This window comes from Simochromis diagramma, unplaced genomic scaffold, assembly GCF_900408965.1.
Source record: "Simochromis diagramma unplaced genomic scaffold, fSimDia1.1 OVJJ01000371.1, whole genome shotgun sequence".
Lineage (NCBI taxonomy): Eukaryota > Metazoa > Chordata > Actinopteri > Cichliformes > Cichlidae > Simochromis > Simochromis diagramma.
Window position 1 is genome coordinate 5,416,295 of NW_024386920.1, and position 23,316 is coordinate 5,439,610.

Genomic DNA, 23,316 nt, shown 5'->3' on the forward strand with positions numbered 1-23,316 from the left:
AAAAAGTTACAAACTAAGTACACATTAATGAAGTGATTAATGTTCATTTATCCTGACAGCTGTCAATCAAAAGCAGCAGCCACTTATGGTCATGTGTCTATCAACCCAAAGGTTCACTGGAGACGTGGTGTAGCACATATGAGGGAAAAGCAGAAAAAGATTGGATGTCTGTGAATGATCATTCACTATGGACTACTTTCTGATCGTCTGAGAAGCTCTCAGTGTGTGTGTGTGTCTTTAAGTGCTCTGCTCTTACTCCTCTTACATAACTCGGTAGAGAGGTACTTGGAGGAAGGCCTTTACAACTGTTACTGACACACATGCTGAACTTTGTCTTCATCAGCTTCAGAGATTTATAATTTAGAAGTCCCTGAGAGATGTCGAGATACAAAACCCCCGTGTCCTTCTAGCTTTTACATATCAGCTGAAGGGCATGCACAAGAAAACACTTAGAAAAATCAGACTGGTAGAATTTTCTACGCTGGTGCAGATCAGGCAGGGACTCAAATCAGAGATTTTTTTAATGGAATTGTAACCCTTTTAAAATGAATCATCCTCATTTTATTCACTGCAACTAAAATATGTTTTTACCCATTTTGTTCTTTTGTATTTCAACATTTCTATACGTTCATATCTTTTTTAGAAAAGGATTTGTAAAAAGAAAAGGTGAATACCGTTGTCCTTGGTGCCACCATCTTCAATGGTCATTTGCTCAGCCAGTTCTGACAGAGACTCGTCGATGGTCTGACTGGGGCGGAGTGTTAATGACAGACGCTTCTTAATCCTCTTCATCTTTTCCATAACAGGGCAATGTGCGGCCTGCAGGACACACAAAAACACAGAGTCGGCTACAAAAGAATGCAACATTTAGAAGACTGCTTTCATCTGTGCTGTTATTTTGTGCATTCTTGTGCGATGTTGAAGATTTTGTGAGCACCCGTACAGTCCAAAATATCTCCGCTCATGAATAACTCAAAGCTCCTTTTAATCCAATATTCATTCACTTTGCAAATGCTTCAACAGTACATGAATAAACCATGAACGAAGCATGAATAAAGGATGACCATCACGCACTTGAACACAGCTGTTTTCACTTACACACACGCTCACGCATTCAAACGAGGAGAAATTAATGAGCACTAATTGACAGAGTCAAATCAGTTTGCCGAGACACACGTACACGCTGTGCATGGCTGCGAGCGCCTGCCAGTGTTGTTCCAGACGAATGTATTTCTGTTGACACAGCAGTTGTTCAGGTCACAGGAAACACCTTGCTCAATCTGCCTGAAGCCAGACCTTGTTCATTGTGTCGCTGCGGTATCGCCTCGTCAATGTGTGCGTGTGCATGAGTGTGAGTATGTATGCGTGCACTTATGAGGCAGGCTGAGTGGAGGAAATGCAGTGAGGAAGCAGCGGCAGCAGAAATGCCCTGCCCATGCTGCCTGACCCTCGGCACAAAACACGCTAACCCCTGCCGTCACCATGCCTCTCTTTTCATTTCTCTCTCAAGGTCGTTAGCTCCCTTCATACTCAGGAGACCCCATCTGCCTGTCCGCTCACACACACACGCGCGCACACGCACACACGCGCGCACACGCACACACGCGCGCACACACACACACACACACACACACACCTTCACTAATACATTATCCATGACACCGCACAGCGAAAATGGCTTCAGTCAATATCAGCACATGTGACTGTAACCTCACCAACACAAAACCATAATGTTTGTTTTGTGCGTTAACTAGGCCTGAGAAAAATATATATTGCAGCATCATCCCAGACTGCAGTGATGTGTGATCAATAAATGCTGAAGATTAAAAACTATTTAATCTTGGCTATAACACTGATCTCGCCCCCTTTGCTATCAGTAAACGCTAACCAACATTTAGCGATGCCGTTCGCACATCAACATCACACAGACGTTTTGCTACAAAACAGAGCAGGTTAAAGGCTGTTGAAGGTCTGACTGGAGTACCACTGTCTGTGTCAAATTACAATATTACTGACAATATAATTATGCAAAATAATACAAAAATAAAATATTTTTAAAAATAATTTATGCAAAATAATTTTAGGAACACTTAGTTCACTGTGGGTCTATCAGGTAAGCAGCAGGTAAAAACGTTACACCTATCAAGCTCTCAAGTGTTCTCAGTTACAATACATGCTTTCCTCCAACAAAAAACAATGTTTTTGTTTACTCCATACAGTTTGGCTAACAAGATGCAAAGACTAAAAATGAAAAGGCAGGAAGCAGAAACTATCACGACCATGAATGTCAGTAAAAAACACTGAAGTGAAACTAAATAAGTGCCAAAATTTTGCATAACTTTTCTTTTGTTCACTCATTGTGTTATGTGTTATTTTTAGTGCTGTCAGCATTAATCTTGTTAAAATGACGTTACTGCCATAACCGCATTAACGCGACAAATCTCCGTTAGCGAGTTACTGCAGATCACCCGTGCTTGGGGCCGCACAGCATCAACGCGTTAGCGCGGTTTCCTCGTTTACGCGTTGAGCCTTGTGTGTGGGGCTAAAGGAGATTTGCCACTAATTATTTTACTTATTACATTACTATTTACAAAATCAGTAAATGTATATATTATAGTTTCACAGGCAGGCGGATTGGGCCATCAGCTGCAGTGATGAAGACGCTCCGCCGGCCCCTCGTGTTGAAGAGAGAGCTGAGTACAAAAGCAAAGCCGTCAATCTACCAGTCGAGCTACAACCGTAACCTATGGTCGCAAGCTTTAGGTAGTCGCCAAAAGAACGAGATTGTAGATACAAACAGTGAAAATGAGCTTTATCTGAAAGGCGGCCGGCCTCTTACTCAGAGACAGTAAAGAGTGCAGTTCAGAGTAGGGCTGGGCCATATCATATCGTTCACGGTAATACCGGTATAATGTTGGGCAACAATAAGAAAATGAAATATCGCGATAGAATATGGGTAAAACGCACATGCGCAGTGCCTTTGGTTTCATACGCACATGGCGGGGAAAAAAAAGCATGGCGGCGACGGAGCATGAGAAGGACAAAAGCGGATCGTTGAATGAAACGGATGAACCAGAATTGGTTTGTAAAAATGCTGCAACTTCAGTGGTGTGGAACTGGTTTAGCTTTCGTCTGTCAGATACACAACAAAGCACTATTTTTGGTAGCGCATGCTAGCAGGCCGTCGTTATTACCGTGTTTTTTGGAAAATACGGCACACTTAAAATCAATCCTTTGATTTTTCTGAAAATCGACAGAGTCCCTTATAATCCTGTGTGCCTTATGTATGAATTCTGGTTGTGTTTACTGACCTTGAAATGATTTTATGTCGTACACGGCGCTCGAAAATCTGTCAAATGTTTTAGTACGACTTTGCTAAGCTACGAACCTGCACAGCTTGATGGATTGTTTGAGCATTACGGCTATCGTAGGCAGGAGCCTCGCGGAATGATACGTACTGTGCTTCATCATAATATTACTGTATTGTGTGTGTATAACCTGATTTTAAGTTTTGCGGATATTATACATGGTTATGCTGAGGATATGTTGGCTAATTTCCACTGGAAATGCCTTTTGGTTAAACTGTCAGCAAGGATTTTGCATTTGCACTGTTAAATTTTTATATAACTTTAATGCACATAAAAACAGTGAAAATACATTGATGTTTTTTTGGGGTTTTTTTGCACTAATAAAGTTGTGGAGTTGTAAAGTATTTTGTCTAGTTTCAATTATATCGTCAGTTATATCGTTATCGCAAACTTTCAAATGTATAAAATTATAATATAATAAAGTATAAATATTTTTGGTCATATTGCCCTGCTCTAATTGAGAGGTCCTCAAAGTAGAACCGCTACTCCACACAGAAAGGAGCAGGTTGAGGTTACATCTCTCGGCTGGACTGGGGATGCCTCGGCATTCCCCTGGATAAGCTGGAGGTGATAAGGTGGCTGAGGAGAGGGACGTCCCCTCTTCTCTGCTTAGGCTGCTGCTCCCTGTGACCCAGGCTCAGATAAACAGATAAAAAGGATGGACTGATTGGTGCGTGCATGGATGTTGTTTCTTAAAAAGACTTTACTCATGTGAGTCACCAAAGTATATTTTCTATTTTTTAGCATTTGTTCCTACTATTGGACAGTTTTTGCCACCCCCACTGTTGCCACCCAGCTCTGGCTGTATTAGAACTAAAAAATAGTTGAGCTATTGCAAACATGCTAAGGTACTGCTCACAGAGATATTAAGAGTTTTATTTTGGCAACTTCTTTTATTTATTGCTTTAGCATTTTTTAGAATAATTTCCCATCCAATCCGTCTATAGTGTGTTTGTGTTGAACTTTAAACTTAAATCTTTTAACGTGTGATTAGCCTCCTTTTCAAGAGGAAGTGTGTCATGCTAGCCCTGGTGGCTAAATCAGCATGTAGATCTCATGACTACAGACACAGATCCACAAGGGAAAACCCCCCCACAAAACAAAACAAAACAAAAAAAACAGACTTAAGTACACTGAAAATCCAGCTAGTTAAAGAAAAAATATTTTTTCAATGCATAAATAAAATGACTGCATTGGAAAACACTCACACAAACGCATTCTCTCCCTCAGACACACACATTCAGTGTTATGAGATAAGCGCTCTTTGTCTCCCTTACAGAGAAGTGTAACAGAGCCGGGTTTTATCTCTGCAGCAAACCAAAACAAAGAACCTCATGTGACGTGTGTGTGTGTTGAAAATACAGCATCTGGCACATATGAGTGGTGTGTGTGTGTGTGTGTGTGTGTGTGTGTGTGTGTGTGTGTGTGTGTGTGTGTGTGTGTGTGAGAGAGACGGGGGTGGGGGGTTTCAACATAAAAAACAAGCAATCTGCCAATGACAGAAAGACACTGAGGGAGTGCACCACAACTTTCTCTCTTTTTCATCATCAGCATTGCAAAAAAACCCCCCACTCTTTCTCTCTCTCTCTCTCTCACACACACACACACACACACACACACACACACACACACACACACACACACACACCTGTGATCCCCCATTCCTCTTGGATGCCTCCCAAGTGCATCCAAGGTAGTCTGGAGGAGGGAACTTCAAAGGACAGGAAGGTGGGAGGGGGAACTAGGGACGAGACCTAATTACTGGGCTAATTATTATACTCTCACTCTCCTCGATTCCTCGTCTTCCTTGCCTTATTTCCCCTTCTTTCCGTCTTCCCCCACTTCCACACGAGAATGAGGTAACAAAATGGAAAATGTGGCTTTAGATTTGATTTCAGAGAGAAGTGGGTGAAAGTGTGAATTTAAAGAGGAGGCGGAAGAGTGGGAGGAGATGGAAGAGGACAAAATAGGCGAGAAGGAATAGGGGAGAGAAAGTGAGTTTATTTCAGTGAGCAGAGCCATAATGGAGCCTTTGTGTTTGGTTAAGAGCCATGAAATCACCCAAGTGACTGCAAGCGTGTACAGTACTGTCGAGAAAGATTCGCTGGTCGGGGTGGGGGTGTCCAGCCTGAAATTAGGTTTGGTTTCAGTAGCTACAATTTAGCATATCACAGGCTTGGGAATTGAAACTGCTAGCACTCCCGGTGACCACTGAAGTGCGATTCCCAAATTCTGCTAGTCCATGTTCTCATTGTAATTACACAATATTTATTCACTAAAAACAAGTGCTCTTTAGAGCCTACCCAGTTAAGCTTACATGATGAGTGTATGTTTTTCCTTTTAACTGTGATTTTATGGCATACTAGGGTGTCCTGCAATACTAAAGGGGGGATTTTACATAGCCTATATGTTTATTGTTAATTCTATTACAACACTGTTGCATGGTTCAAAGTATAAAACAATCCTATCAAGGGCCTTCAAGCTGTTTTAGCTCCACCTTCCTTCTGATTGACTGCCACTCGCAAATAAAAGGTTTTAACAGTCGGTGGTCATCACAGTAAGACTAGAAAATACTTTCTGAAGCTGAGCCTTCAGTTTTTGCTGCACAGGGAATTCCTTCTACATGTGGTCACCTGAATATTTAAAACTCTGGCCATGTTTAATATAAGCTACTTTTAACCCGCTGAGTAATTCTACATGTGTTTCACAATAAGGAAATAAGGAAAAGTATAACTGAGGTGTCTGTAGCTCAGAAGGTAGAACAGGTCATCTACTGATCGGAAGGTTGGTGGTTCGATCCCTGGCTCTCCCTAGTCTGCATGCCAAATATCCTTGGGAAAGATATTAAACCCAAGGATATAAAAGTTGCTCTCCAATGCATCTCTCCATCGGAGTGTTAATGGTAGTTAGAAAGCACTCGAAACAGTCCACGTGTGAATAGGTGAATGTGGCATGTTGTATAGAGCGCTTTGAGTCCTCTGGGAGAGGAGAAAAGCACTATATAAGAATCAGTCCATTTCCCTTTTGCTCCAAGTCCAATAACAGGCAACTGCAGCACAATCCCAACTATTATACTTAAAATCGTATGCATCTTGCCGCCCCTCCAGTTTAATTATGTGATAATTTTGCAGCTCTCTCTATAAGTATAAAAAAAACCTTGAAAATTAGTTTTTTAAAATAAAATTCGGCTAACTAATACAGAAGACATTTCCTACATGTCTGCATATAAGCTCAACACATCAAGAAAAGGTCACCGTGTAGCGCTATCCAGCAATCAAACTTTCTAATGCAATTAACAGCAGAAAAAAATGATGTCTGTATGATGTGATCTTACTGGCTACTTGCCATGCTGGAGCATTTGTTTATGTTGAATTTCAATCAGAGGGAGCAAAACAAAGCATGGGATCCAACATTCAGTTTGGCAACACATGATGTCACTCCATTCAAAGTGAATGAGAAGCGAGAGCACTGAAAGCTGAAAGCCATCTGTGTGAATCCTCCCTCAGTACCCTAGAATGGACCACTGTTTTCTTGCTATCTGCTCTAAATCAGACACATACATTTTCAAGTTCACTCAGTCCATTTGCTTCCAGTCCCACTTGGTAATGTGTGGATCAACCACTGTGGGCAGATAACACATCAAGCACAACAGACTAACAGCTGGTGTGTAGAATATTTACAGCACAACCAAATGGAGGATTTAAACAGGATTTATTCAGTGACATTGCCGTTCCTGTTATTAATATCGTTTGTTCCCTAATTCACGCAGTCACTGACTGCATTTCCCCAAACTGAAGCCCTGTTCTCAAAGCCATTATTTAAGAGGAATTATTTAGTTTCAGCTTATCATTTACTGTCAAAGTGAATTCTGATCCTACTAAAAACATTAACTATACTTATGTCAATTTTTTGAAGTCTGTGCATACGCTTCAGAGCCTAAGCTGTTGTACAAACACCATCAGATGCTATTCTTATCAGCTTATGTCAAAAACGAGCTGTCCTTTAATACTCCTCTCCGTTCTATAAATGTTTACAGACGTGACAGAATCGGAGCAGGAACAATGAACAGAGGGAGAGTGGAACAGAAGGTTAAATAGTCACCAGCACCGCTTCTTCTCAAAGGGAAAAACAACAGCTAATATTGTTAAAGCAGTTTCTCAAAATAGAGCCTCTCATATGAGAATCACAACTGCTTTTAAAATAGATAAAATCATCAGTTTCTTTTTGGAGAGCGGGCATAAAGGAGCCAGGACTGAACGGGACCCAAACGGGAAAGTGATGTTACATGCCACACTGATCTGCTTATTAATGATTAAGTTTTATTTGTGGTTCATCCCTCAAGGATTATCGAGTCATTGTGTGAGCTTTTGGGTTTGTGTGACGAACTGCCTTTTGACTAGGCCATTCTTACAAAACAGAAAGTCTCAATGGGACACAGTAATAACTTGGTACTGATGTAAATGGTCTAAAACAGCAAAATCTCCCATTACAAAACCAAAACGTTCAGATTTTACCTTTTATTTTTGTTTTTTAAATCCCAAAAATGCATGTGTTCAAAATTAGAAATGCATATGGTGAATAAACTAAATGATTAAACATTCCTACACTTGCTAGACAGAACCAGACAAAGCAGTCAGTAAGCAAACTATTCATATTTAATCCATTGTCCAGATGATGCCATCTATTTGGGACATTTTAGAGGACGGGATGTTTATTTTTAAATATTTGTAAAAATTTGGGATTATGTTAACCACTAAAATTTGGCTGGCTGGATAATTATACATGTTTCTGTTTAATTTAGCTTTATATGAACTTTAGCTGTTACAATAATAATTATAGCTACTTAAGAGCTTTTGAAGGTCAAATATGTAGCCTGAATTTTTTTGGTGTACACACTTACTAAAAATGATCCCTAACAAATACAAATACTCCTCTTTTACCTCCACTACTGTGGTGTCGATGCTGGTGCCTAAATTAGAACCAGTTTCCTGCATTTCCACAGAAAACAGGCTTAGAGTCGTTGCCAAAAGCAGGCACAGGCAAGGCACCACAAAGCTTTGTGCTCACAGTGAATGACATTTGATAGAAAATACAGTACATATCAATTGTGGAAGATTTCTTTAGTTTTCTACATGTAAAAAAAAAGTGTCTTGTAGCTTAGGTTTTAAAGCTAGGAACATAGAGAAGCCCAAGTATTACACATTTAGTCAGTCTTTGCTTTTCTCCTTTTATGTATAGCGTTGATCAAAGTGGCCTGTAATCTTTGATGTGACACGTAAGTTTAACGTTGCCGTCATCCAAACCGTTCACATTATCTAACACCGCATCTGTTTCACAACATTTCCTTTATTTGCAGATTGTGTAATAATTCAATTGTCGAGTGACATCTATCTGGCTCTCTGCTCCATTCCTCCCACATTTGCAGGCTGCTCGCTGCCTACAGATGGTGGAAGTCACAGCTCTTTGAATGAGATGGTGACAAGCGCCATAGTCGGACAAGTTTATATGGAAAACAAAATACAAATCGCCCAAAACAAAGCTCGAAGGCGAAATCCAACCTCGCGCAGGTGCTGACTTTTCATTTTCCTTCATTTACCACTTAGGATAAAAGATGCGTATGTCTGCCTCGAGCTTCCTTACACCACTCATATCATCAGATCACAGCAGGGCGCACACAGACACCAGGGAGTTTCCCCTCACACTGCTGGTATACGTTACAATCAAAGTACCACCATCTGTCTTACACGATGTGCACGAGGACAAAGACTTCAAACAGATGAAAGGATGTCCCTTCCCTAAAGCCAACAGGGTGGATGAATCCCTACATCTCACTAAAACCACTTTGAAATCTGCCAATCTTTGTTTTGGAGGCTTTTAAACACCAAAGAAAATTACTTAAAGAAAAATTATTCTGATCTGCAAGCATAGTGTCACTGCAAAACTATTAGCACTGTCATCAGCTTTCAAGCACGCATTTTATCTAAAGCCTACTGAGTACCGTCACAAGTATGTGTTTGTGAGCCTATAAGAAAACACACACACACACACACACACACACACACACACACACACACACACACACACACAGAGCATCAGTGCTATTGCCCAGTGCAGTGGGCGCTTTTCACTGAAAGACCCTTTGTTTTGTTTGTCTAAAAACTGAAAAAAGGAGCTTCAGCATGACTGACCCAGAGGGCTGAGCTGAAATAACCCTGTATGTGTGTGTCTGCAAGTGCACAAAAGCTTGCAATGTTAATGAATGGGAAATGACCAATGAGCATGAGTGAAAGCATGCCTTTGGGTGATGAAGAGATGTAGGAGGAAAACAGGAACAAGTGAGAACGGTTTCGGTGGGGATAAAAAGTGAAGTGAGATTGAAGTTAGCTTTTCTAGTTGACACCAGAATCACCCACATGGTCATTTGCAATGCTAATGTTAATGCACCATCACAGCACTTCAGAGTGCTGAGTAACAGGAAGAATGTAGTATGATCGGAAAAAGAAGAAAGAACTTCTTGCAGCAGCAAATCGAAGCGATCTGTAATCTGTTGTGCCACGTGTTAAGTGAGTTGTACTATACATTGTGACTGAAAATGCTCCAATTTAGATAAAATGTGATGTAACGAGAGTCTATAACCATGTTTCTGCTTCCATCTCTAAAATAATATACAGAGGAACAGAAGCATGTCCACAGGCTCTCAGTCGCAAAATGTATATGCTAAGAGGATGCTGTGTACAATTTCAGTTCAGCACAATTTCAGTTCAGCCCCAACCTTCACAAATGAGGTTGGGGCAGATGGCTGCTCCTCTTTGAGTCAAGTTCTGTCAAAGGTTTCTTCCTGTTAAAAAGGAGTTTTTTCTTCCCACTGTCACCAAGTGCTTGCTCATAAGGGGTTTTCTCAATAGAACAAAACAAAAACAAAAAAAATGTGTGAAGCTAACAGTAAAGTGCTAACAGTGAATATGTATCTATAGCAGGGGTAGGCAACTCTGGGCCTCGAGTTCTGGTGTTCTGCAGGTTTTAGATATCTCCCTGTGTCAACACACCTGAATCAAATGATTAGTTCTTTACCAGGCCTCTGGAGAACTTCAAGACATGTTGAGGAGGTCATTTAGCAATTTAAATCAGCTGCGTTGTGTCAAGGACACATCTAAAATCCCAGGATACCGGCAGTTGAGGCCTGGAGTTGCCTACCCCTGCTTTAAACTAACCTGAACACGAACATGTTATCGTCTCCCCAATAAAACCTTATTTGTGTTTTGAGATTTGCTTTTTTTTCCCTACTTCCATTTTGTTGTATTCAACTTTTTGGGTGCTTTTGCAACACTTTTTCTATGTGCAGATGTTTTCTTAAGTTGCAGTGTATTTGACCTCTCAGGTCCACCTTAGCACAGTTTCTCAACTGATAATTAGAAAAGTTTGCACATATAAACGGAAGTTTGATGTTGCAATAAAGTCTTCACATGTTTTGGCACAGACAGATCAACATTTTCCTTAAACTTAAATTTTCTTTCAAAGATTTCCTGCAGCAACCTGGGAGACGCAGCTCTGGGGCAACAATGAGGAACAGCTCAAAGTTTGGAGTTAGAAGCTAAATTAATGTTAAAATTCTAAGTGTTGCTCTTTTCAAATCCACCAGACGTTGTTAATAAAAAAATAGGAGACCTTGAAGAAATTGTAGGTTTTCACTTTTGCACAGTTGTGTGGCTTTGGTTAAGTCAACTAACCAATTAAAATACCAAAGCCACACAATAACACCACCTAACTAATAACAGAGGAAGCAGTAGCAGAAAACTGCTGTGTTTTATGAGATAAAGTGACTTTTTTGTCACTGGGGTCTGGAGGTATCTAACAGCTTTACTTCTTTGTTGGAAAAAGCTGTCTGACGCTACATAAAGTGATAAAGATGTTCTAAATATAGTGTACACTTAAACCAGCATTGATTCTTTTAGGTGGCTCTAATCTATTTTGCTCCTGTCTGCTTGGGGTCTTACCTGCAGCCCTGTACTGTAAGTAACTTACCGCTCAGAATCGTACTGCAAAGATATAAAACTGCCCCAAAATGAGCAAAAACAGGATATGCTTATTTTAAACATCAGATGGTTTTTACAAATTTTCCTGACAGTGCAGCTGCTCCTGACTGAGACACCAACTGCTTTTGACCAGCATGCTTAAACAAAGTGATTTTCATATCTCACATGTCATTTTTGTATTGTGTAAGGCCATTCAATCTAAAAATACTGAGCTATAATTTCTGTTCCCCACTGCCCAGCCCTCAATTTAAACACTGTGGTTATCAAGGTCTTGTGTATAGTGCAGCGTAGGATGAAGCATGGCATTCACATAGCTTTGACATCATCAGTAATCCAAGTGAGACAGGATTAAGCCCGAAGATGAAGCTTCAATTTACTAAGTGATCTTCATTATGACCTTCAGCTACAGTCTAACCTGAACAGAGCAGAGAGTCCAGAGTGTGGAGAACTAATCTGAGCATATAAAGAGTGAAATCTGGAGCAGGGCAGCAGAATTAGATTGATTTCAAGGCTGAAGAGCTGCAGACTAAGGCGGAGCAGTGTGAGGATTGGATGAGAGAGTAAGAGAGGCTGTTGGGAGATGTAGACAAGACGATGAACTTTGATGGGGTCAAAATTTTTCCCACGGTATCAACAGTGATAAAGTATTTTCCTGGGTATCGGTATCAAGTTTGAAATTCTAACATCATGACAATCCTACTAACAGGTGTGATTACATATCCCTTCTGGCATGGGCTATCCTCGAGAAAGAGTTACATGTAGGCCACTAAGATTTACATTAACAAATTTAAAATTTTAAGTGTAGAAACAAAAAAAAAAAAATACTGTATTGTTTTTTCGCCCAAGAAGAGTAAATCAGTTCATATAAAATGATCAAATGTGATCATATCAGTTAAATGGATGTGAAAGTGTACCTGACAAATATCTCAGTTTGGTTTATGCTTCTAGTGTCTACCTACTGTATCAAAACAGTCCACGCTTAATTGCTTCCATTAATGGAAACAACTAAGTGATAATCTATGACAGAGAGACATAAACAAAATGTGATCCTGAAAGGAGAGAGAAAGAACAAGGAAGAGAGGAAGAAGAAGAACGCAGATCTTGAGGCATAATGGGGGAGATGGAAAGAATGAAGATAAAGATTGAGAGGAAGAGTGCGTTGGAGTTAATTTTAGGTGAAGAAAAAAAAAATGCCGCAGGGTCTGTCAGCTGAATACACACACAAACAAACATATGTTAACACAGCACATAGAGCACCATTACCCCATAGCTCTTTTTGCCACATGACACACAAAAAAAAACAAAAAACACAAAGCCCACAGGCCACAAAACATACAAGGAACTCAGCTGACAGAGACACACACATCCATGCACAGACGCACACACTCACGATTTGACTGCACGCCCAGACACTCCAGTGTCATCTGTTTGCAACAAGAGGAGGGTGAGCTTCAAAGAAACAAACACACTGCATGTGTATGTACGTCTGTGCAGGGAGGCCGGTAAGCCTGAGGTCACACCAAAGGCAATACACCTTATCCGTCTTCCAATTACAAAGCGGCGATCGCGTGCAGGATAGATTATCCTCTTATCAGTTGTTCACACCAGCACTGTAATCAGTCCACAAACACACACACATACTCTCTCTCTCGGTAGGCGGCAGAGCCATCAGCAGCACGTAGACTGCTCTAGTGCAATCTAGGTAACTGTATACAATTCAACACAAACACGAACACTGACGTAAGCAGAGTGGAGCATGGCTTGAAAATGAACCACATTTTCTAGAGTATTTTTTTTTTGTTTAAAGTTGGACTCATCAATGTTTTCATATAAAAGGAATGCAATTACCAGATGTACTATGATGATGTACATCATAGTAATGAACATGAATTTAATCACTCAGCTCTTTTTGTTACTGTATTAAACAACTGTTTTTCACAGGGAGGCTGACTCCAAAGAATTTGTCAGTGTGCACTTAGATGTTAAAATGTCCAACAAAAGGGCATTAAAAATGTTTACAGCCTTGCATAAAGAAGGTCACGAAAACTGTATGTCAGTTTTGTGATTTTTTTTTTTGTAGTGTGTATAGTGCCTTGCACCTAGAAGCTATTTTCTGATGCTGCCTTACAGTATCATACAGACAAATGTGTGAGAAATCCTGAGATCAGCGGGAATGTACAAACAGAAGAATTATGAAAAGCCAGAGATCACTACGGGTTTCAGAAGTTTGGGTGGCACTTCTTCAAATAGCAAAGCAAAATAAAGTCAGATGCAAACTCCCCTGTAGCCCCGCTTCCACCACAAATGCAATCTGTATTTTCATTATCTTCATGGACAATCAACCAAAATGTAAGGATTCCCAAAAAAAAACATTCGTCTCATGGGTAGATTCTATGACTAGCAACCCACATTTTTTCAACTGTTATTACACGACTTTACATGACAGAGAATTAGCTGGTGCCTAATACAGCTACTGGTTTCCCACATTGCTCCTGAGTTCACAAAAAACAAACAAACAGGCACCTGGTGCTGTCTCAGTAAGTGTTGCTGCTCTCTGTGTCCTCTTCCACTCACACACACAATCTCTGTTTTGTTTGTGTAGTGAGCGTGATTGTCATCTAGTGCAATCTGCAACTAGTAGTTTTATTTCCCATGAATGATGTTTGTGTGGCCTCGTTTAGCTCATTGTTGCATGTACTTGCATAAATAGGTGACTTGTTGCTAGGGCTGGGCTATATCATACCGTTCACGGTAATACCGGTGTAATTTTGGGCAACAATAGGAAAATGAAATATCGCGATAGAATATGGGTAAACGCGCATGCGCAGTGCCTTTGTTTACATACGCACATGGCGGTGACGCAGAATGAGAAGAGCGAAAGTGGATTGTTGAATGAAACGGATAAACCAGAATTAGTTTGTAAAATTGCTGCAACTTCACTGGTGTGGAACTGGTTTAGCTTTTGTCCGTCAGATACACAACAAAGCACTATTTTTGGTAGAGCATGCTAGCGGACCGTCGTTATTGCCGTGTTTTTTGGAAAATACGGCACACTTCAAATCAATCCAATTCTGAAAATCTACAGTGCCTCTTATAATCCCATGTGCCTTATGTATGAATTCTGGTTGTGTTTACTGACCTCGAAACGATTTTATGTACACAGCACTTGAAAATCTGTCAAATGTTTTAGTACGACTTTAGTACGACCGTATTGTGTGTATAACCTCTTTTTAAGTTTTGTGGATATTATACATGGTTATACTGAGGATATGTCGGCCAGTTTCCACTGGAAATGTCTTTTGGTTAAACTGTCAACAAGGAATTTGCATTTGCACTGTTACATTTTTATATAACTTTAATGCACATAAAAAAAACAGCTGCTTGTTTAAGTGAAAATACATTATTAGTGCAAAAAACCCCATCAAAGTTGTGGAGTTGTAAAGTATTTTGTCTAGTGTCAATTATATCGTCAGTTATATTGTTATCGCAAATTTTCAAATGTATATCGTGATAAATATTTTTGGTCATATCGCCCTGCTCTACTTGTTACTACTGACTTGTAGAAGTGTGCTCCAAAGCCAACCACAGCTTTAAATTTTGTTTAAATTCTGCTTTCTATGGCCTGCTACACAGTACAACAGGAAGCCATAAACAGACATTTTAAGCTCACTTATGTATTGATGTACTGTTGAGAAAACTGGTTTAGCTCAATGAGCAGGTGACCTGGACGGACTCAAACCCGGACGCGGCTGGTCCGGGTTTGAGTCAGTCCTGCTTTGCCCCATGTCTTTCACTCTCAACTCTTGGAGATCTTTTTAAGGCAGCAAAAAAAAAAAAAAAAAAAGTATCAGTTTGTATTTCCAAAAACTAAAAAGACACTAACCACCTGCTGTCAATTCTCTTTTTCAATTTGCTCCTCCGGCTACTACGCTGACACTTCAAACTACACAATAACAATGTGTTTTAAAACAACACCTTCCTTCTTCTTGGTCCTACTGTTATTCCTCCTGCTATGTGATGCTCATCCGTCTTAACGTTCACCAGATTAACCAGGGTTAACAAGAAGCTTCCGGTCTAACTGGCATGCATGCATGCATGCACGCACACACACAGCTGGATGAACGCAACACTCAAGAATGTGTATTTTCCCGTGTGGATGTTTGGTTGGTCCAAACAGATGGCACATTCCAGCAGAGAAAAGACAGGGAATTATACGATGTTAAGATTACATGCAAGCACTCACACAAAACAAAAACAGAACTAAAGAAATACAAAAAAAAAAAATAAAAATACAACAACACACAAACACACAAAAAAAAATTCTTCCCAATGATGATTTATTCTGCCACAAAAATAAATATATGTGCTATATATTTGCACATAGTAATGATAATGCAACAACAGTGCTTTATCTGACCAATGAGTCACAGACCAGTGTTGGGCACTGTCAGTCAGTGTCCCACAGAGTTTAAAAACAAGCAAAATATAGCCACATTTTAAAGCTTTTAAATTCATTTCACAGTTGCATAAATGCAACAGCAGCTAGAGTGACCCACATCTGATGACAAAATACAAAAACACTGCTTAACTGCTGACAGCTTTGAGGTTGCGTTTCATATGTGTAAAACAGAACTCTAATCCTCCCTACTTCCATCTGCTCCTCCTCTTCCTCCTCTGTCTTTTGTATGGGTTTCTGTCACGCATCCCCCCCCCACACACAGTTTCTAGAACCACGTTCATTACCCCAAGGCCTTTGGAAACAGGTGTTCCCTGCCTGAGGTGCATGTTACTTACAAAATTCACCAGGCAGCCAGAGATGCAAAATTCTCCATAAATTGATTAAAATGCACATTTGCAGGCTAAAGAATTTTTTATGTCAACTTCTGTCGCAGCAGTGCCCCAAGCATGGTTGAAATTTGTGGTTGCTGGAGATCAAAACTAGACAATACATCATTAAATCATCTTTTTTGTGTGTGACTTTCATATGCAATATCTTTAATGCCTAGATCCTGACATTTTTAGAAACTTGTCATATGTTACAGCTGGATGGTACATACATCTCTGCCAAAAGCTAACATATAAGAACTGTAAAAACAACACTGTGGTTTCCCACAGGTTCTGTGGCACTCTGTTATAAGAGTCAAGCATGTTACTGTGCCTTGCTGTAAAGCCCCTATAGCCTCTTACCAACATTATATGCAGGAGATAGCTCAGTATTTACTGTACCTAGAGATGGTAAGGAAACTAATTTATGGCGGCGTTTCCTAAAGATTTCAGACTCCACATCCGAGTCTACTGCAGTGATTAGATTTGGACATGCACTCATTTGCAGAAACCAGATCCGCTTTTCGTTTCTTTCTGCCACCCCTCTGTACCTAATAACTGCTTCAGTTTTCAGAAAATAACTCTGCATGTCTTCTACCCTAACACATAATGTTGAAGACCAAAGACCTGCTACTCCTCATTTTCTTTCCCTGCTGCCAGCAATCAGGAAACATGATGGAACAAATTTTCTATTTCTTGCCTCGATGCAACTCTGCCAAATTCATGGTGGATGTCTGTTTTCTGACTTTATCTTGTGCCCTTAATACCCGGTGCTCACAGCTGTGATGTACTTCTCTGAGACCTGAAGGTTGCACTGCAAAGCAAGATCAATGGGTTTGTTGAGCCTAAAACCAGTTTTCAGTGTCAGAGTGTGAATTGCCCTTAAGTGCCACATTTCAGTAGTTATTCTGCAGATGGTCCATTTTCTACAGAGAAGTACATCTAATGACGCATTAAAACAGCCCCTTTTATTGAGCCCACGCACAGCCTGATTGTGGAAAGTTGTATCCGTTATCTCAGACTGGGATTTTAGGTTTCTTCAGGCTAGATAATACAAAGAAAGCCAAGCTATGTCAAACTTCTTTTGTAGTACACACCACTGCTGTCAGTAAAAGCTTCTGTGTTTTACTACTCATCGTGGAGTGTTTCTTTAGTGTGATTACATAAGATTATCAGCATCCACAGCCATCTGACCTCTCAAATAAAGATGAAGGGGACACTTGCTCATGCTAATGCAGAGAACAGCTCCAGAAATAGGAAGAGGAGTACGGCGAAACTTGACTCCTTTCAGCAACATGTCACAGAAGAATCGTTAAAAGTGGCTAAATTAAAAAGCATCATGGCCTGAGTATTTACGCTCTAGGTTTCATAAGCAACTATGGTCCAATTTCTGTGTCTGTTTCCTGTGAACTTTCGGTGCACTTTGCTGGCATTGATTGCAGATAACGCCTATCTGGGAGGCAATGATTAACCCGACGGGAAGAAAGCGGGATAATTAGAGATTCCTGCTCACGATTAAAAGGGAAACTCAATTTTAGAATGAGAGTGGAATTTAAAGTTAAAGTAGGCAGCCGGCTAAAAAGAGGGCAATGAGAACACAGTTACACAACCTTGAAATTCAAAGAGCTCACGGGTTTGATGCTCAAGAAGGAGAATCGTTACCGATGGTGATTAATGTCGACTGTCGTGTCATTGTTGTGATTATGTGAAATGTTGGGAGAATTGTTTGTGAAAAGTAGGCAGATGGTGAGAGTTGTGTAGGACGGGATGAACTAAACAGCAGAACATCAACTCCAGCTGACTAATTGGCATCAACACTGTGCCACTTTTCTCTGGGCACAAATCAGCTACTCGTACAACGTTGCATTCCAAAAATCTTGACAAGCGGAACAGCTAAATGTCTTTATGTTTCAACCTAGAAACACAAATCCATCTGCTTTACTGATGGTATACAATATGACTACTGAGCTACAGCGCCATTATATCAACAGAGAGCAACTGGGAGATGTTGGAAGTAGTCTGAATCCCACCTCTTCATCTTGTAGCCTTTTTAGATCATCACCTGAGTGCAGTGCTCTGGGGCCTGTCCCTGTGACGAAGCAGTGAGCCTGCTCGATTACAGCAGAAATCCTAACCACGTTTATTTTGGTCAACATATCCAAGGGTGCCTGTCCCTGTGACGAAGCAGTGAAAATGGAAAATGGATGGATAGAGATCTTTTAGATGACATTATAATTCCAATGAAAAAAAAACAATCAACGAGAAAAAGAGTTAGTGGGGGACAAAGGATTGTCAGGTAAGGCGTAACATGTAAATTATACTTGTGCTTCAGATCTATGCCGTAACTTACGCCATAACCGGACCCTAGGGCTGGGCCATTCATACCGTTCACGGTAATACCGGTATAATGTTGGGCAACGATAAGAAAATGAAATATCGCGATAGAATATGGGTAAAACGCACATGCGCATCGCCTTCGTTTTCATACGCACATGGCGGAAAAAGCATGGCGGAGAATGAGAAGGGCGAAAGCGGATCGTTGAATGAAACGGATGAACCAGAATTGGTTTTTAAAAATGCTGCGACTTCAGTGGTGTGGAACTGGTTTAGCTTTCGTCCATCAGATACACAACAAAGCACTATTTTTGGTAGTGCATGCTAGCGGGCCGTCATTATTGCCGTGTTTTTTGGAAAATACGGCACACTTAAAATCAATCCTTTGATTTTTCTGAAAATCGACAGAGTCCCTTATAATCCCGCATTACGGCTATCGTAGGGAGGAGCCTCGCGGAGTGATACGTACTGTGCTTCAACATAATATTACCGTATTGTGTGTATATAACCTCTTTTTACGTTTTGTGGATATTATACATGGTTATGCTGAGGATATGTCGGCCAATTTCCACTGGAAATGCCATTTAAACTGTCGGCAAGGAATTTGCACGGTTAAATTTTTATATAACTTTAATGTAGAGCTGGGCGATAGAATGATAACGATATGTATCGCGATATAACTTTTACTCGATAGAGAAATTAAGCTATCGCGATAGACCTCGCCGCTCTTGTCCTCTTACAAAAAAAAAAAAAAGGTCAGCCAATCCAAATTAAGTACCGCAGAGCCGAACCAATCACAGCCGCAGCGTCACGTCGCGTGACTTGTTACATACAGCACAAGTGCCAAGCCGCACGTGTGTTTGTTTGGGAAGCAGCCAGCGCGTAATGGAGGAAATGAGTGCGCCGACTAGAAAAATCAACCGAGCGTGACCGAAGAGAAAACAGATGATGGTTCCAATGCCGGAGAGATTGTCGAACGGAAGAGCCATAGAAGTTCCGTAGTGTGAAGGTATTTCGGCTATTTCAAGTCTGACAAAAAACAGAGTAGCGTGCACTGTAAATTGTGCCGAAAGTAAGTCTGGAAATACAATAAACTGGTGCATGCGTCACGTTATTGTTTCGGTGAAATGAATTTCTACAAGACTGTTACTGTTAATTGTACTCTGCAGTGTTTAAATGCTTACATATACACACAGTTACTGTCCGTCCACACATACGACTCTGTTCTGCTTCAGCTTTGTTTACTTTTTCCCACCGAGGCTTCTAGACTTCTGATTGGCCAACATTTCTGCACTGTTAGGAATCTAGCGCCACCTGCTGCTTTGGCATGTTCATAGCAGCGTTTTCCTTCATTTCTGCCTTTATGTGTGGACGGGATTATTTTTTAAAACGAAAACGGAAAATCTCAGTTTTCAAAAATACCCGTGTACGTGTGGACGTAGCCTCAGTCTCTGACTGGAAGCGCTAATTCGTCATTCGGCTTTTGTCAGACTAAAGTAACTGTTTGAAAAGCTAAGCTATACAACAAGGAGAGATTGAGAATTTCCTTTTAGTTCTCAGTTTATTTGATATTGACAAAAGTTAGTCAGTTTTGTCTGTTCTTCTGTAAAACAAACTAAGATTTATTTTTAGAATTAATATTTTGTTTCTAAGTGGAATCGACAGTTTAGTCTGTTTCGTTTGTTCTATTTTGAAATTTAAACGCTTTAGCGGCTGCCTTTTGTGTAGTTTGCAATATTTGCCTTTATTTATCTGAAAAAGTCTCATGTTCCTTAAGTACATCTACCCTGTTGAACTTATTATGGGAAATAAATATTTAAATAAAAACAAGCTGCTGATTATTTCACATTTTACTTGTGAGCAACGGCACATTTAAATCTTACAAATATAGTTATTTGGCTGATATCGTGATATATATTGTTATCGCCTGAAATGAAAAAAACATATCGTGATATGAAAAAATCTTATATCGCCCAGCTCTACTTTAATGCACATAAAAACAGCTGCTTGTTTAAGTGAAAATACATTGATTTTTTTTGTATTAATAAAGTTGTGGAGTTGTAAAGTATTTTGTCTAGTGTCAATTATATCATCAGTTATATTGTTATCGCAAATTTTCAAATGTATATCGTGATAAATATTTTTGGTCATATCGCCCTGCTCTACCGGACCCCCATTTGAACCGAAAAGGAGTTTCTGGTTACTGCATAAGGTAGGATGTAAATGTCCCGCAGAAGTCTAAATCAAGCTTACAGCTCAAAATAGCAGATGTCAACTGCTAGCCTGGACACCATTTCGGTAGGGAAGCGACAAATCAAACAGCTGCACTGACTGATCTCTAGCTCGCTGGGGGGATGCTGTGGTTCTAACAATGCTTAAACTCCAGATTATGAGTCAATTTCACTCAACTCAACCCTGGGTACACAAGCAATCGCACAGAGAAGTGTAATTAAAAGACTTCCATGGGGGAAAACTGGACAGGGCTCCATAATGCTACAGAATACAGCAATAATAGAAGACTAAATTTGTTTATGTGAAAAGACAATGTATGAAAATTGTTATTCAGAAGAGAATAAAGAGAAGTAACACACCTGCTCAATCCATTTAACACCAACACACATACATCCTACAAGACCTCTAACAGCCAAATAAATTCATACAAGATGACAGCGCACACACCCACACACAGCAGTAGGGCTGACAGAAATGCTTGATGATATGACCTAATTTTTCACTTTTTGAAGCTTGAAAGAAGCTGTGTGTGTGTGTGTGTGTGTGTGTGTGTGTGTGTGTGTGTGTGTGTGTGTGTGTGTGTGTGTGTGTGTGTGTGTGTGTAAAAGAGACAGTCAACTCCCAATTCACATTCCTTGCATGGCTCACATAACTTTCTCATCTGTGTGTCTTCATGTGGCTACGAGTGAGTGCGTGAATGAGAGAGTGTGTGTGTGTGTGTGTGTGTGTGTGTGTGTGTGTGTGTGTGTGTGTGTGTGTGTGTGTAGTTGCGCTGCACCCAGCCCACACTAACTGTATTCATTTGAAAGCCCTACAATTTTGTCAGTCCCCCAAAGAACCCAGAAATTACCACTTCACCTACATCATGCCCACCCTGTAGCAGCACAGTAACAGCCTCCCTTTCATTCCCCCTGGTTGTTAGCTAGTCCACCTCTTAGTTTTTGTCAAATTCTGCACAACAATAAGCTACGCAGTGCTGGAAGAAAAGCTTATTGGGTTAATAAATTCAGCACACACACAGAACAAGGATGAAAAAGCACAAGCAAACACCAGAGTTGAAAAATCATGAATTAAACAGAAACAGCATGCACGCGCACGCGTACACACACACACACACACACACACACACCAAACATTTTTCAAAGATGAAGGGAGAAACATTCTAAAAAGCACAAAGAGTCAAGAAAGAGGTGTGGAAACAGAAACACACACACACAAAAACACCTATCTGATTGGAAAATATGGCACAAGTTGGAGTTATATAAACAAGAGGTAGAAGGAGGGAGAGAGAAGATGTCTGTGAAGGTTCTCAGTCATCCAGGTCATCGTAGTCAAAGGAGCTTGCAAAGAAAAGCGTCTGGACTTCTTTAAGTTGCTTGAAGACGTTTCACCTCTCATCCGAGAAGCTTCTTCAGTTCTAAGGTCAAATGGCAGAGAGTCCCAGATTTAAAACCAGTGGGGGTATCCCCCCAAAGAGGGACAAAAGGACCCCCTGATGATCCTCTAATCACCTGCGCGGTGCACATTGAAGAGAACGGCAACCTCAACATCGAAGTTTACCGGAAGCCCACACACACGGACCAGTACTTCCTCTTTGACTCCCATCACCCTCTGGAACACAAACTTGGAGTAATTAGGACCCTACACCACCGGGCAGAACATGTTCCCTCTAAGCGTGAGGGGAAAAAGAAGGAACACACACATGTAAAGGAAGCACTCAAAATGTGCGGTTATCCTAATTGGGCGTTTATAAAGTTAGCAAAGATGCACAGAAAAGAAGATCAGACACCAGCGAGGGAGGATAAGAAAGACAGACACAACAGCATTGTCATCCCCTATGTAGCCGGTGTATCAGAAAAACTCAGAGTTTTCTCCAAGCACGACATCCCGGTGTACTTCAGACCCAGCAACACGCTCAGACAAAAACTGGTTCACTCGAAAGACAAAACGCCAAAACACAGACTTAACAACGTGGTGTATGCGGTACAGTGCAGCGAGGAATGCCCAGACCTCTACATCGGAGAGACCAAATAGCCACTTCACAAGCGCATGGCACAACACAGAAGAGCCACCTCCACAGGACAAGACTCAGCAGTCCATCTGCATCTAAAGGACACAGGTCACTCTTTCGAGGATGCCAATGTTCACATTTTGGACAGAGAGGACAGATGGTTTGAAAGAGGAGTGAAAGAAGCCATCTATGTCCACTGTGAGCGACCATCTTTGAACAGAGGCGGTGGTTTACGACACCAACTCTCTGCCATCTATAATCCAGTTTTGAGTTCCCTCCCCAGACGCCTTAACGCCCACACACATCCTGGGCCATCTGACCACAGGAAATCACATGATAAGGTGGGGCCAGGTTTCACAATGAGCTCACCCGAAACTCTGGCTGATTGGGACCCACACCCGCTTTCACACCTTTGCTCAGGTGATTAGAGGATCATCAGGGGGTCCTTTTGTCCCTCTTTGGGGGGGATACCCCCACTGGGTTTAAATCTGGGACTCACTGCCATTTGACCTTA

At 40.8% G+C, this 23,316-nt stretch overlaps 1 protein-coding gene and 1 long non-coding RNA gene across 2 annotated transcripts in view; one reads left to right on the forward strand and one right to left on the reverse strand.

Moving 5' to 3' along the window:
• Positions 1 to 23,316, reverse strand: part of cdk17 (cyclin-dependent kinase 17) — a 53,433-nt gene that overhangs the window by 26,679 nt on the left and 3,438 nt on the right. The window contains exon 2 of the mRNA XM_040036874.1: positions 675 to 819. Within this exon, the coding sequence (XP_039892808.1) occupies positions 675 to 801 (127 nt within the window). The 5' untranslated portion in view covers positions 802 to 819. The remainder of the gene's footprint in view (positions 1 to 674; positions 820 to 23,316) is intronic.
• LOC120736628 lies at positions 4,370 to 21,345 on the forward strand. The gene is made up of 3 exons (XR_005696555.1): positions 4,370 to 4,719; positions 5,507 to 5,511; positions 21,312 to 21,345. It is a non-coding gene; the product is annotated as an uncharacterized LOC120736628 (long non-coding RNA).